This window comes from Paramacrobiotus metropolitanus, unplaced genomic scaffold, assembly GCF_019649055.1.
Source record: "Paramacrobiotus metropolitanus isolate TYO unplaced genomic scaffold, Prichtersi_v1.0 Parri_scaffold0000133, whole genome shotgun sequence".
Lineage (NCBI taxonomy): Eukaryota > Metazoa > Tardigrada > Eutardigrada > Parachela > Macrobiotidae > Paramacrobiotus > Paramacrobiotus metropolitanus.
This window is the reverse complement of record NW_026570353.1, coordinates 272441-285094: the sequence shown is the minus strand read 5'-3', so window position 1 is coordinate 285094 and position 12654 is coordinate 272441. Positions and strand designations below refer to the sequence as shown.

The window sequence follows — 12654 nt, the reverse complement described above, 5'->3', positions numbered from 1 at the left end:
TGTATAGATGTATGCGTGATTTGTACACATACACGAAACCAACGCACATGCACTAATGTGTACAGCAACAATGCGGGCATTGCCAAGGGCTGACTTACTCTTTATTTGCCATTGGTTCGTCTGCACGTTATACACTGCCACACAGTTGAGAGGATGTCCATCTTCGTTGCAGCCTGCGTATCCTCCTACCACGAATCACGTACAGCAACGGCAATAAATTATCTAAACTTTGTACGTAGCATAATCTACGTCTCAGCACCCGCATGAACTCACCGACAACGTAGATGAGCCCATCTGGTCCAACGCAAGCTCTCGCACAGTTGCGTGCCGTGGGCATGGGCGGCAGCTCTTCCCAGACATCCCGCGCCGGATCGTAGCAGTAGACGATATTGGACCGCGAGACCGTCTCATTGTCGTGCAGAACCCCGCCGAACGTGTACAATCTGCCATGGAGGACCACGGCGGCACTTTCATCCACCCAACGCGGCTTGACAGCCTTGGCAACCCACTGATTCTCAATGGCATCGTAACAGTGCAGCGTTTGTTCGCCCACTGCGTACACCTGATCGTGGATGACAACTATGATCAGTTCGGTGATAGGAAAGTCACCATTGCCCAGTGCTATCCAACGATCCAGCAGTGCATCGTACTTGTGAACGACCGGTGGGTTGCCACTCCATCCGTAGAGTACCGCGAAATAAACGGTGAGCCGGTCATTCTCCAACACGAACGCGGCCGGATGCTTGCAGTACGTCGGTGGGTCGGCGCACGGGAAACTGACGTAGCGGCCCGTGTACGGATCAATGCAGTCCAGCCGGCCCTCGTACTCTTCCGCTTCGCTATCGTGTGACATGGTGAAGACAACTGGCTCTACAAGTTTCAACATAACGCATATGTACGCCAATATGAAATACGCATGGCGGACAAACCACCAGGCTCTCGTTAACACTATTTTTTCATGAAGAAACCGAAGAGGCCGTTAGGCCTAGAATATTGGTGCAGTACTCTGGATAATATTAAATAAGACAGGCCTTCAAAAATTTTACCTGCATGATCCGTGTCATACGTGTTTTACACAATACTTCAAGTGCATATAACTAAAGCACCAACCCCTCCCTAGACAAAACAAACCGCGTATGCAATGAATTCATTGCGTATGTTACGACCGTGGTGTTGACAAGTGGACGGCGGCTTTCGTGGTTTGATTAATTGCCAATGTGCATGATCTGCGTGCTCATTAGTACGAGTATTATTATGACGACATCTGTGTGTGAAGATATTTAAGTCTTTACCGTATTGTTCCTTAACTGTGTAAGATCCCTGACTGCTGGTCCAGTGGGAATAATGAGAAGGCAGGATGAATGTGGTCTGCAGATGTGGTTAATGTAAAATGTAGTGATGGGTTTGGTGCGTGTGTTTTTAGCTTTGTGGCTGTATGCGAATATGTCAGTATGAGCGTGTTATGCGAGTATGCATATTGATGTGAGATATAAGTTGATGCAACTGTGAGGAGACGGCACATTTGTCGGGAGTGCAGGTGTCATGGTGGAAATAAAAAAAAGTTAACCTTTTTCCTTAGTGAACGTTCTGCAGACGTATTGCTAGGGTTTTATCAATTACTCAGTTTGTTTTATTACGGTAATATTATCACGGTCTGCATATTCGAATTAAGCAAACCGCGCATCTTCGCAGCAACCCCCAAAAACAGCGACTGCTTACTTACGGCATGATTTACGCAGTTGCGTTGGGCTGTCGCCTACCCGGCGTAAATCGGCAGCGGAATCGTCGGGAAGCGCTGATAGATATTGTGAAGATAGCAACGAGACCCTTATGCGCTGCAGCAGCTGACGTCGGACCACCTCCGATGCGCGGTCAGGGGAATGGTCCAACCAACGCAGCACCGCGTCGGCCACTTGCTCTTCGTCCTCCACGTTCAGTTCGTCTGCCCCGATCAACTCACTTAGCTGCCGAAAGAATAGTAAATTACTGGCAAAGATACACAGTGTACAAGCAATTTAACAGCAACGAAGCGATACACACTTCCGCTGCATCCATTTCTAAAAATTCCCCGGAGTGGCACACCGTGGTGAAGTACTCTAGTGCGAAGGCTTGACATTGCTGGATCAGATCCGCGCAGTGCAGCAGCTTCGCGCCGCGCTGAATGGTCAGCCAGTTGGTCTTGTCGACACTCTGCCGCAGAAAATCTTTGCATGCCTCCACAATTTGGCTTAACTCCAACATATCCGCCGCCTGCCAGAGAAAGAGTGCGTTGCTGCCGTCTACGGACAGCTCACGAGAATACATGGAGTTGATGAGCCTGCAGATTTGCAAAAGCCAAAAGTCTACGCTGTGTATGCTGAAAGGGATCCGCAGTATTATTAGTAATGAATACGCTCAATCTCTTCGTTCGACGGTCTTCTAAAAACAACAATGGGCATCAAAAACACAGTCAACAGACAGCAGGAGCGGAAAGTCGCGGAAAATCAAGAAAACGGGAAAGTTAACGTAAAAGAAATTAAATAATGGAGGTTTCGAAAAAGCCAAAAGACTACGCTGTGTATGCTCAAAGGCATCCGCAGTACTATTAATAATGAATACGCTTAATCTCTTCGTTCGACCGGCTTTTAAAAACAACAACAGGCAACCCATCAAAAACACAGTCAACAGACAACAGGAACGGAAAGTCGCGGAAAATCAAGAAAACGGGGAAATCAACGTAAAAGAAATTAATAATTCAAGATTACAAAAAAGCTAAAAGACCGACAGCGTTGATCACTGGCCGCAATGCGACACGGATGCATATACAGATAGTAAAGATGTTGCCAACGGCCAATGAGTAGAGTAGCCGCTGGGACACGTTCAGGATATTACAGACAGCCGAGACCCAGGGCGCCAAGATAGAAGAGGAGCATGCAAGAATCATGCAAATTAATTAACTTCACCGAATCAGTCAACTAGTAAATCGTTTAGCCACGCGCACTCACTGCCCCAAGATGTCGTGGGGAATACTTTTTAGCTGGATGTGATTTTGTGTGGACTCCTGCATGGGCGAGCGCAGCATACAGCGGAACCAGCCACTGCAAGCCATCAAAACTATCCGGTGGCAGGCGATCCACTGCACCGGCCGGGACGGATCATCCGCGCCTCGCACCGACACGTCGCAGAAATCGTGGCGGGTGTGCCGCAGCCCTTCAACCAGCTGCGCGTCATCCAGTTCTACCAGTGCTGTCTCCTCTTGACGAAGACGTTTTCGAGGAGCCCCCATCTCTGACATGTCGAGCGCAAACTTACTGATCCCTTATGGCTCTGGCAGCCGGCTGAAGTATAAGTAATAGATTGTTACAGTGAAAGAACACAAAAATTTTCAGGATATCCACAGATCAGGAGTTTTCCAGTATCCGCACTAATAACATTGGTCCTTTTATCAGAACGTATGGAATCTCGCAACTCGCATTCTACTGGTGGGGTGCTTGTCTTCGTTTGATGCAAATGCTTTGTCGTAAATTTACGTGACTGCAGGCATCCATACCGGGCGGTTTGTATGCGACGGGCATATATTGGCGGTGCTTTGTTCCTTGTTGTGACTGCTGCCAAATTACGTGCAAATTTTAACTGTTCAGAAATGTTTAACTTTGTGTATTCTTTAGCGAAAACTGAATCCATACTCGAATCCATCCATAGTCTCTTAAAAATACGTAATGATACATACTTTTTGGCGCATGACATTGTTGCGTGCGAGTTTCCAACGACGTTTTGAGAAGAAGGAAATGAGGCGTTGGTTGCTGAGGCAGTCTTAAGTGCGCCAGAGAAGTTTGGTGAATTGTGGTTTTTTTCACACTAGTCAGTCGGTTGAAACGATGCAGGTAGGGCCGGCTTTACCATAAAACTGTCTGCTGCTCTGCCTTGCTAGTTTTTGTAAACGTGTCTGCCGTGGCACGTGCCTCAAGCGATGCACTGCCACACGTGACCACAAACAGTAGCAACTCATCCAATGCCGGCATAATTAAAAGTGGACCAGTTTTTTTCGCCAGGGATAAATTGGAGGAAAGCGACCTGGGTTGGTGGATGTGGAATTGTTGGAGCCGGAATCGGGTTCGCAGCAGGCGGACCGACCGGCAGGTGCCGCGGTTGGAGCACAACTTGGGATGCAGTTCGCCGATTCGTCTTGGGAAAAGCGCAGAAAACGGGACGTTAACGATACCGACGACACATGCCGAATTTTCGCGACCGTTTTCGCTTATGCCGACGCCAACCAGGACGTTGTCCTGGAAGTGAACGAGCTCGCAAAATCGGCCCAGTTCTAAACCAGACAGTAATTGAGCGACTCTTCTACAATATCGACGTCAACGAGGATGGCAAGTGGCAACCTGGTGAGGCTCATCCATGTTGGGAAAATGCAAGTATACCTTCAGTTCAGTCGCGCAGGAAACGTTGTAATGATGATGACGGGGACGACCAGGTAGCTGTCGCGCAGCCATCTTACGAAACGACAACGACATGGTGCAGTAGCGATGGAGGATCATCTTACTACCAGTGCTAAAGAGCGAATATGATTATGAATTTATGATTTTGTTATACTGCTCTCTTGTATTTAGTTTTGCAACTTAATTATTCGATTAAAGTTGGAGCAAGAGCACCTTGGTTCTTTCCATTTTTTCAATTGGACAATATACAAATGTCGTGATGCTGTACTTCACATACTCGAAATTGTTAGCATGTTCCAGCCATTTCTCTTCTTCAACTAAAAAGAATAGCAAGAATACATAGTTTATCTTCCAGAGTGGACCAGCATATCACATATGTATAGTGTGGCTTTTGAGAACAAACGCATGTGTAAGTGTGCAATGTGCATACTATAATTATTATGTGTTAAACTCCCGGCGGGCTTAGATTATACTTTACATGTAAAGTCTTGAAGAACTCTGCGTACAGATAGGTAGCATTAAGGGCCATTGTAACTGGTGCTTTGTAATGTAGATCTGCAACCGGTTGCATTATTACCGCAGGTTATTGCCCGTACGCATCACAAACATCAAGAATGACAACGCCCTTTTTGACCGGCGTTGTAGAAATACTGAAAAAGTCTGCTTTTCGATTACACAAAGCCGCTTGCAGTTATTAGCACATGCGCAGCTATAATCGAGGAATCAGGCACTGATGATTACCATGGCCGTAGCTATCTGTAGGTTTGAGGGATGAAAAATGCGCAAAAGGCGCAGGTGAGATTTGTTGAGCGCAGTGGATGCAGACCGAACTTATAAAAGCGCAAAAGACGTAGCCATATTGTCAAGCTAATGAACGCACACGTCGCACAGGTTTGCTTGTGATCTAGTATCCAGTTATGTGTGGGAATTGTATTCAGCAATCATATACCGATCGTAGGTACATAATTAAGCTAGCAGAATTAGAAAAAAATATTTACAGGGATTGCCACGTAATAACTTTAGAAACGCTCTAGATTAAATCAAGAACTCAAGGCACAAACATTAAATTTGTGGTCATTCTGTGCTGTTTCGTGTAAAACCTTTTATCAATGTATGTAAATTAAGCAGCTGGGAACCTCCGTGTCATTTCCGCCCTCGAGTTTCGGCTAGTGCTTCGATGCGGTCAAGAAGTTGCTCTTTGTCAAGTTCCGGATATAGCTCGGGATCGTATTGCTCGTAAAAGGCAAAGGCAGTTACGATGAAAAGTAAAACGTTTGCCATTCCGATGTTGTTCAGTTCCTTTACTATGGCCTTATACAAATCCTTTCGAACTTCTTTTGCAATGGTTCGTCTGTTAGCTGCGTTCTCAACCGCTGCCGATCTCACCGCACGTTCGTAGGCATTATGAATGGTGGCATCAGCTTGGGTCCGAATAAAAATAACAGGAACGCCCTCTCGTTGTGCGCGAAGAGCTAGCTTTGCATCGACTTCAGTGAAGCGCACTGTGCTGCTGACGATAAACAACAAATCAAAGGCGCACAGTTTTTGATCAGAAAAATACGTATTCATGGGATTGTCGGGGTGGTTTGTGCCAGGCATGTCCCAAATGGCCACGCGTGGGTATTTAGCTGGTTTATACGCACGCGCATGTCTTGTTCCGCCACCAATATGTCCAACCGCAGCTGCGGATGGGTCACCCTCTTGGTAGCCACAGACGGCATTAACGAGAGTCGACTTCCCGGCTCCCGTTTCTCCGCATACCCCGAAGTTGTAAAACTGCATGCAGTCCATGCCAAGCTTGTCCTGCAACTCCTTACGCTGTGCTGAGGAGAGTCGACGTGGTGCAAAAGCAGGACTGGGAAGGTTGCCCATAGCGGCGGGAATCGAAATACAAAATTTCAATCAGTATTATTAAGTTTTTGTAAATAACCCACTTGTGCTACTACCGCGGTATACAGGTTGTTTAACACAACAGGCACAGTCAACAGTATTTGACAGCTAGAGTATGAGAAAGAAACAAGTAGCGTTGTCGTGCTTTTATTTAGAGTTTAACGAGAATAATACTATCGTGAACTTCGGAAGCCGATAAATGTGGGCTATGCAATTACTTTGATGGGTTAACCGAACAGCTGCTCCCCCAGGAGCTTAACAATAAAGGCAAATAAACTCAGTTCGCTAACCTTCGATAACCGAGAGTCTCGGCTGTATCAAGCCCATCCGGTACAACGAAAACAAACCCATATAAACCAGGCTGCAAATCCAAGTCACTCACCTCAGTGTTCAGTCACCTGTTCAGTTGATTCTCTGTTTGTAAATGCGCAGGGGAACAACATCTTATCTGACACATATGTGAGTTCTAAATATATACATAGATAAAAACAGCACGAGTTCTGGTTGATAACGCCACGAAGTTACTTTCAGTATTTAACAGATTAATGCAGTCACGTTCAGAATGATTTTCTCTAGATGCACTACATGAACTTTCGCTGGGAACTTTGTGACATAGTATTTATTTTTTCATGGAATGGATCCTGCAGTAAGGGTTTCAACAACTAGCGATGGCCAAAAGCCGAATGATCTGGATCTGCGGCTTAAAGAGAATATAACGCGATTGTTCAGTGGCGTTGACGAAAACACCGCACACGTGTTGCATCGTATTTTTGAGAAGTGGGCTACCATTAACGACCAACGCAGCCAGTTGATTAGCATGATGCAACGTGGCAAAGATCAGGAGTTTAAAAGCTGTGCTATTGCGATAGTGTCCGCGGAAATGGTTTCCTTTAGTTTCTCAAGGTATGAAATTTCAGCATCTCCGAAGTAGGTAATCGTGAATAACCTTCTATTAAGCCGTAGTTGGATACACCGCCGCGATTTCTTGAATGCGACAGACGTAGAGGTTCTTACTGACTGCAAGAAGCGTTTCACGTGATCTTAGAGCATTTTGTTTTATTGAGACTACACCATGTATGATTTGGTTCCAGCATAATGCATATCCACAAAGGCGCAGGCAGATCGGTCAAACTCAACAGTGATTAAAGAAAATCATAAAACAGAATTTATTTTGGCGATTGGCGAACTTGAAATTAATGTCATTCTAATGATATTAACTTTGTTTTCAGAGACGTTCTACTCCAAAGTTCACTTAAGCGAAACCACCAGGTAAGCAGTTTAGAATACGTATGCAAATGCAAAAATGCTAACTCACTCCCTCCATGTACAATAAGGAGCGATTTCTGTATTCCCTGTCTGCATTAATCGCTCCATGTCGTTTGTTTTGTTTATTGTAGCAAGAGGCAGATGACCTGAATTAGGATTACTGTCTTACAATATAAAACTTTCAATTCTACTAAACTAAGCAAAAAAATTTAAAACAAACGTGTAGACAGAACCGCTATACGAAGCCGCTGCATTGATGTTAAAAGGATTTTCAAAAGCGGTGCTCGCAAAATTATCTCTACATTTTTCGACGATAAATATAGTACTGTATGTATCGAGATTCGATACACTCTACTATGTAGAGCAAAGCGAATTAGCGAAAGAAGAGCTCTCTGTTAAAATGCGCCACCATTCGAAGAGAATTCAAAGTTCACTTCCAGAACTGTCACTCCCACTTATACGGTGCATGAAGCCACCTCGAGAGAATATGATTCAATGTAGTATCCGAACCGAGATTCGTTTCGAATACGGGACGCGCCCATAAGATTAGCACACGCCACACAAAAGTTATTGTTCTTTGTAGCTCGACTCAATAGTCTCAGTCTGCGCCCTAAGATCACGAATAATGCTGCTAATGATTTTAGATGGTTTTTTTTGCTGTTTAATACTCATTCCTTTTAATTCGCATGAACTGGCGCAGACTTGTTGCTGATATTTTTAAACGTACTGGCTATTCCCGAATCAAAGCAATTGCTACCACGCGTTAACTGATTTAATATTGTTATCATTACTGGAATAGATCTATAGATCTCATGCAGCATACAAGTAGCAAACTCAATTCCCGGTCATTTTAATCATAATGATGTGTAAACAATGCCAATGTTGAGAAAACTACTACCCGTAGTGCTTAACAGTTACTACGACGTATGCTACTCGCCAGAATGACCAGGTGACACCGTATGTCATTCTTAGGATGCGGTAGCCATGGAGACGGATGAGCCTTGTTCAACCGGCCTTACCCTTTCTCCAACACATCGTGCAGCAGTAGATCTGCCGTCCACGATGTTCAAGGGTAAATCAAAGAATGCGTTCACCATTGCAGTCGTTGGAAGAGAAAATGCCGGTCAATCAAGCCTAATTCGAAATCTGCTCTTATGGTACGGTCAAGCCATGTCAGGAACCGTGCAAAAAGTATCTGTCGACGTTGTGCAATATGAACTTACCGAAGATTTGTTTCTGATGGAACTTCCGCCGATTGGACAAGCAGGCTATTCCATCAAGAACTTTTGCGATGCCTATCAGATACGCGGATATGACGTGGTCGTTTTGACTGTCGGCAACCGCTTTCGAGAAAATGATCAAGAGATAATTAAAACGGCTAGCAAGTCCCCACATCCACTGCCACTGATTATCCTTAGCCAAGCTGCGCCTGCAAATAGGTCCATGCAGAACTGGCACGGTTATAAGACAAGCGCCGGGGTGGATGGGGAAATTAACGCTTACTTGAACAGGCACATATACAGCAACGCCAGCGCTTTCGTGCTTACGGTCGGCACTGACTTCTCCAACCGCAATAGTTGGGAAAACGATGAACACATGTTTCTAGACAAAATAGGCATGTGTTATGAGCATTTCCGTAAGGGAAAGACCCAATAAAAAAAATGAACCTGTCAAAACACGAATTTGTTTTCTTAAAAAAAAAACAATTCGGCGATTTGGCAAGTGTTTGTTGAGAGTTCAAAAATCGCACTTGTTTTTGGCGGTGTGAGACGCGGTTTAGTTTGTTTTTTTCGCTCGAATTTCTGAACTGGTCATTCCGTGTCACCATTATTCCAGTTATCTGGGATTTACTCTGCAATCTACAGGCAAAACAATGAGCCATACAATCTAATAAATGTTAGGATCACTGGAAATCTACTTGTTAGTGTAAACAGAGCAAGTTCACCTTTCTAAGCCTACGTTTACTTAGTTTTGCAATATCGGTATAATATCGGCTCTAGCGGGGAAGCGCGACCGTGTGTGTGATAATGTATATCGTTCGAAATGAGTTTCGCTGTTCCTCTAGAAAAACCATCTGGAAAGTGTCGGGTCTCTGACGGCCACCGGAAACGATGCAGGGTTGTTCCCATGGTCGATAAGCATTCCGATAACTCGGTTACTGCAATGCTCGACGGTTGGGGCGCAGCATTTTCCATTACGGCTTACTGATAGCATTCTGCAGTTACCTTTTCGTAATTGTTCAAGAGCTGCCGTTGAAACTATCGGCAAGTTAAAAGATTTACCTCAACTTTACAGAAAGATGTGTTAAGTTTTGCTACTGTACACGGGTCACGGACAGGGAGACACTGTGACTGAGATTTTATCAGTTTTTGACAAAAAACCGCAGTGCCGGTGAAAAGGCAGCCGGGAAATGTAGTCCGGCCAAACTGCGCGAAACTGACTCGATCGGCATTCGCTTGGGAAGTATCGACAAACTGAGGGGTGGCTCATTCGTGGCCCGTGGGCACCATTTTTACACGTTAACAGGCTGCTTTGGGATCTTAAAACAGATGTATGTTAACTAGCTGTTCGCAAATGAATTTATTAGCTTGGCATTAACTGATTAACACCACAACCGCACAACTTTTCGGCAAACATGACACTCGGTTATGTGTATGGAAAGACACAATAAAACAAAGTACACATAGTTACAGACCTTTAATAACTAATACGTGATGACGTCAAACGGTTGGTTACCAGTCCTTCTCACACTATAATAATTACCTGATAATAAATATATGTATATGTATATACATAATAACTACAATAGCATAGAGAAAAAGGTCATAGGATAAATTTATATGTGACGTGCACCAGAGTAATCTGGGATTCTGTGTGGTGCGGCGCGCCCGGGTGTGGTTGCTTTCGTAACTCATCACATCGCTAATCGCTGTATGTTTCATGCTCAGTTTGTGGACAAGTTTGTGCATTCGGTAGGCAGGAATGGGTGTGCAAATTGGAAAATTCTATAGTTTTGGATGTTCTTCGCCTTGTGGGCGCTTGCATGACATAGCGCGAAGAACTCTGCACGAAAAATGCCTTTCTAAAATCGGCTGGGTAATAAGTATTCGCATTAAGCGACCTTACATACATACTCTGTACACGAGAATGACAAAATAGTTATGTAGTACTTTCATGGGGAATAGCCATGAGTAGTTCTTGTCTCTGGTGTCCGGAATTGCGGCAAAAAGCGCAAATGCAATCGCGCCATTCAACACGGTGAACTTCTAGAGTAGACATCAACAGTCTTTTTAAATTTCAGCTAACCGAGGCAATCCATTACAGAGTGGTGTACTGCTGCGAACGAGGTGCACGACTTGTATCAGTTCAAGTCTGCTACAGTCAAACCAGCGCTGCCATTCTCTATGCAGCCTCGTAAATTGTCCGGCTTTCGTGTCGGGGATGTTGTATTGCAAAATAATTGGAGCCAGTATTTGTCTACATCAGCGGCGCCCAGGCCTGATATCCAGCGGAAACCATCGGAGTGGAACAGGCGGAGTTTCTGTACGCGTGGCTTAGTTGCGTGGTATGCGGAGGCAGTGGCACACCAGCCTGCAGCGGGATAATTGCGCGGATGTCTGCTGTTTTACAGCCCGGCCAAGTGTTATCGGCGAAAATCCGCCACTTTCGACCCGCTACGTACTGCAGGGCAGAAGGCGAAAAAATGTTGTAAAACACAAAGGTCAAGAGTATACGGTCGGCTTCGACTGTTTGGTCGTGCAGGACATCCATCTACCACATTTTCTGCGCTTGAACTTCTAAAACTATTACCAAAACTTGCATCAGTTTCCAATTATTTGATGTACTCATAGTTAAAAACGCTCACTAAACAAATAATGTACTGATATCCTTGCGGAGATCATGGTTTGGTGTTATCGGGTGTTTGGTGGGCCTTTATTGAGTTCTTTAATATTACTCCACCGATGCATAGCGAAGGCCCTCGTTGTTCAGCGATTATGGAATATGTGGTGTCCATCGGTCACCGCCACCAAATGCACATAAGCGCGGTGACGTACCACCATTTATTTTTCTTACGATTTTGTCAGTATTGGGTCTTATGAAATAAGTCAAATAACATCTTGGACAAATGGACAATTAAATGATCTGCCTTCGCAGCTATGTCCAAATCAACGCGCTGCGCTTCGTATACACTGTACTGCTGCATCGTCCTTTCTTCCAAGCGTTTTACCAACCATGTTTGAATGCCTTAGCCGGTGTTATGGTGCTACTCCCGGGTTTCTTTTAAGGAAGATCGTACGCAAATGCCCCCGAGAGTAACAGTTTACGCGAGCAAATGCTTGCCCTCGTGCAAGACCAGATGGCATCGATGTACAGCAGTTTAAGTGCTACTGCACATAATTAAAAACACTTGTTCTTTACTTACACAGCCATCCCCCAATTTTGTTAAACGTTCTACTACTGCTCACGAATACGTAAGCTCGCAAACAAAATGCTACCGTATAAGGCGTATATTAGCAAGTGGTGACCTCTCAGATCGTATAGCCGTCACAGAGCCCGTTGTAGTTCTGTGTCAAGCCGTTATGGTGAACTTAGCGTGATACCTCCCAAATTACAAGCCCGGGGCTAATACCAATGGTTAGAATAAATATTTTTTTGTGGTGAAGCTTTCTAGCTGTTAGTGTAACGGATAGCTGGAACTTTAAAGATCAAACGGTGTAAATGTTTTAAGTAATGAGGTAGGCTTGAAGTATCTGTTAACACGAAACTTACAGCGTCACTTCCGTTTTGCTAAATGAAAGGCAAAGTACCATCTTTCTTTTCTACCATGTCGCTACATGTACCGAGAACAGAAACTGCATTTCCTCGCTGGATCTCGATATCAATTTTTAGGCGTAAAACTCTCTGGAGCGAGGATTGCATGTGATGTAGCAAATCTTTCTCTACAGCTCTTTAAAAAATTTATTCGTCCGCGGTGCCCATGTGGCCGTAGTTTTAAATGCCAGCAGTTGAACTAAGTTCCGGTCTGCCAGCCCGCTACACATTGCTAACATCCGGTTTTAAGTAAGTAGGTAGA

At 44.8% G+C, this 12654-nt stretch overlaps 3 protein-coding genes across 3 annotated transcripts; 1 reads left to right on the top strand and 2 right to left on the bottom strand.

Annotated features, from left to right (window-relative positions):
- Positions 1-407: 407 nt before the first annotated feature.
- Positions 408-3265, bottom strand: LOC129598977 (kelch-like protein 3). Its single transcript, XM_055497072.1, has 5 exons — positions 2985-3265; positions 2041-2317; positions 1850-1964; positions 494-870; positions 408-443 (listed from the first exon to the last, which is right to left on the bottom strand). Exons 1-5 carry the CDS (start codon positions 3263-3265, stop codon positions 408-410), a joined length of 1086 nt encoding a protein of 361 aa, XP_055353047.1.
- Positions 3266-4949: 1684 nt separating this feature from the next.
- LOC129598950 (interferon-inducible GTPase 5-like) lies at positions 4950-6448 on the bottom strand. The gene has a single exon (XM_055497039.1). It carries the CDS (start codon positions 6294-6296, stop codon positions 5568-5570), a length of 729 nt encoding a protein of 242 aa, XP_055353014.1. The 5' UTR covers positions 6297-6448; the 3' UTR covers positions 4950-5567.
- Positions 6449-6837: 389 nt separating this feature from the next.
- Positions 6838-10285, top strand: LOC129598945 (uncharacterized). Its single transcript, XM_055497035.1, has 3 exons — positions 6838-7217; positions 7544-7583; positions 8553-10285. The coding sequence occupies exons 1-3, from the start codon at positions 6949-6951 to the stop codon at positions 9234-9236; spliced, it is 993 nt and encodes a 330-aa protein (XP_055353010.1). The 5' UTR covers positions 6838-6948; the 3' UTR covers positions 9237-10285.
- Positions 10286-12654: the final 2369 nt, after the last annotated feature.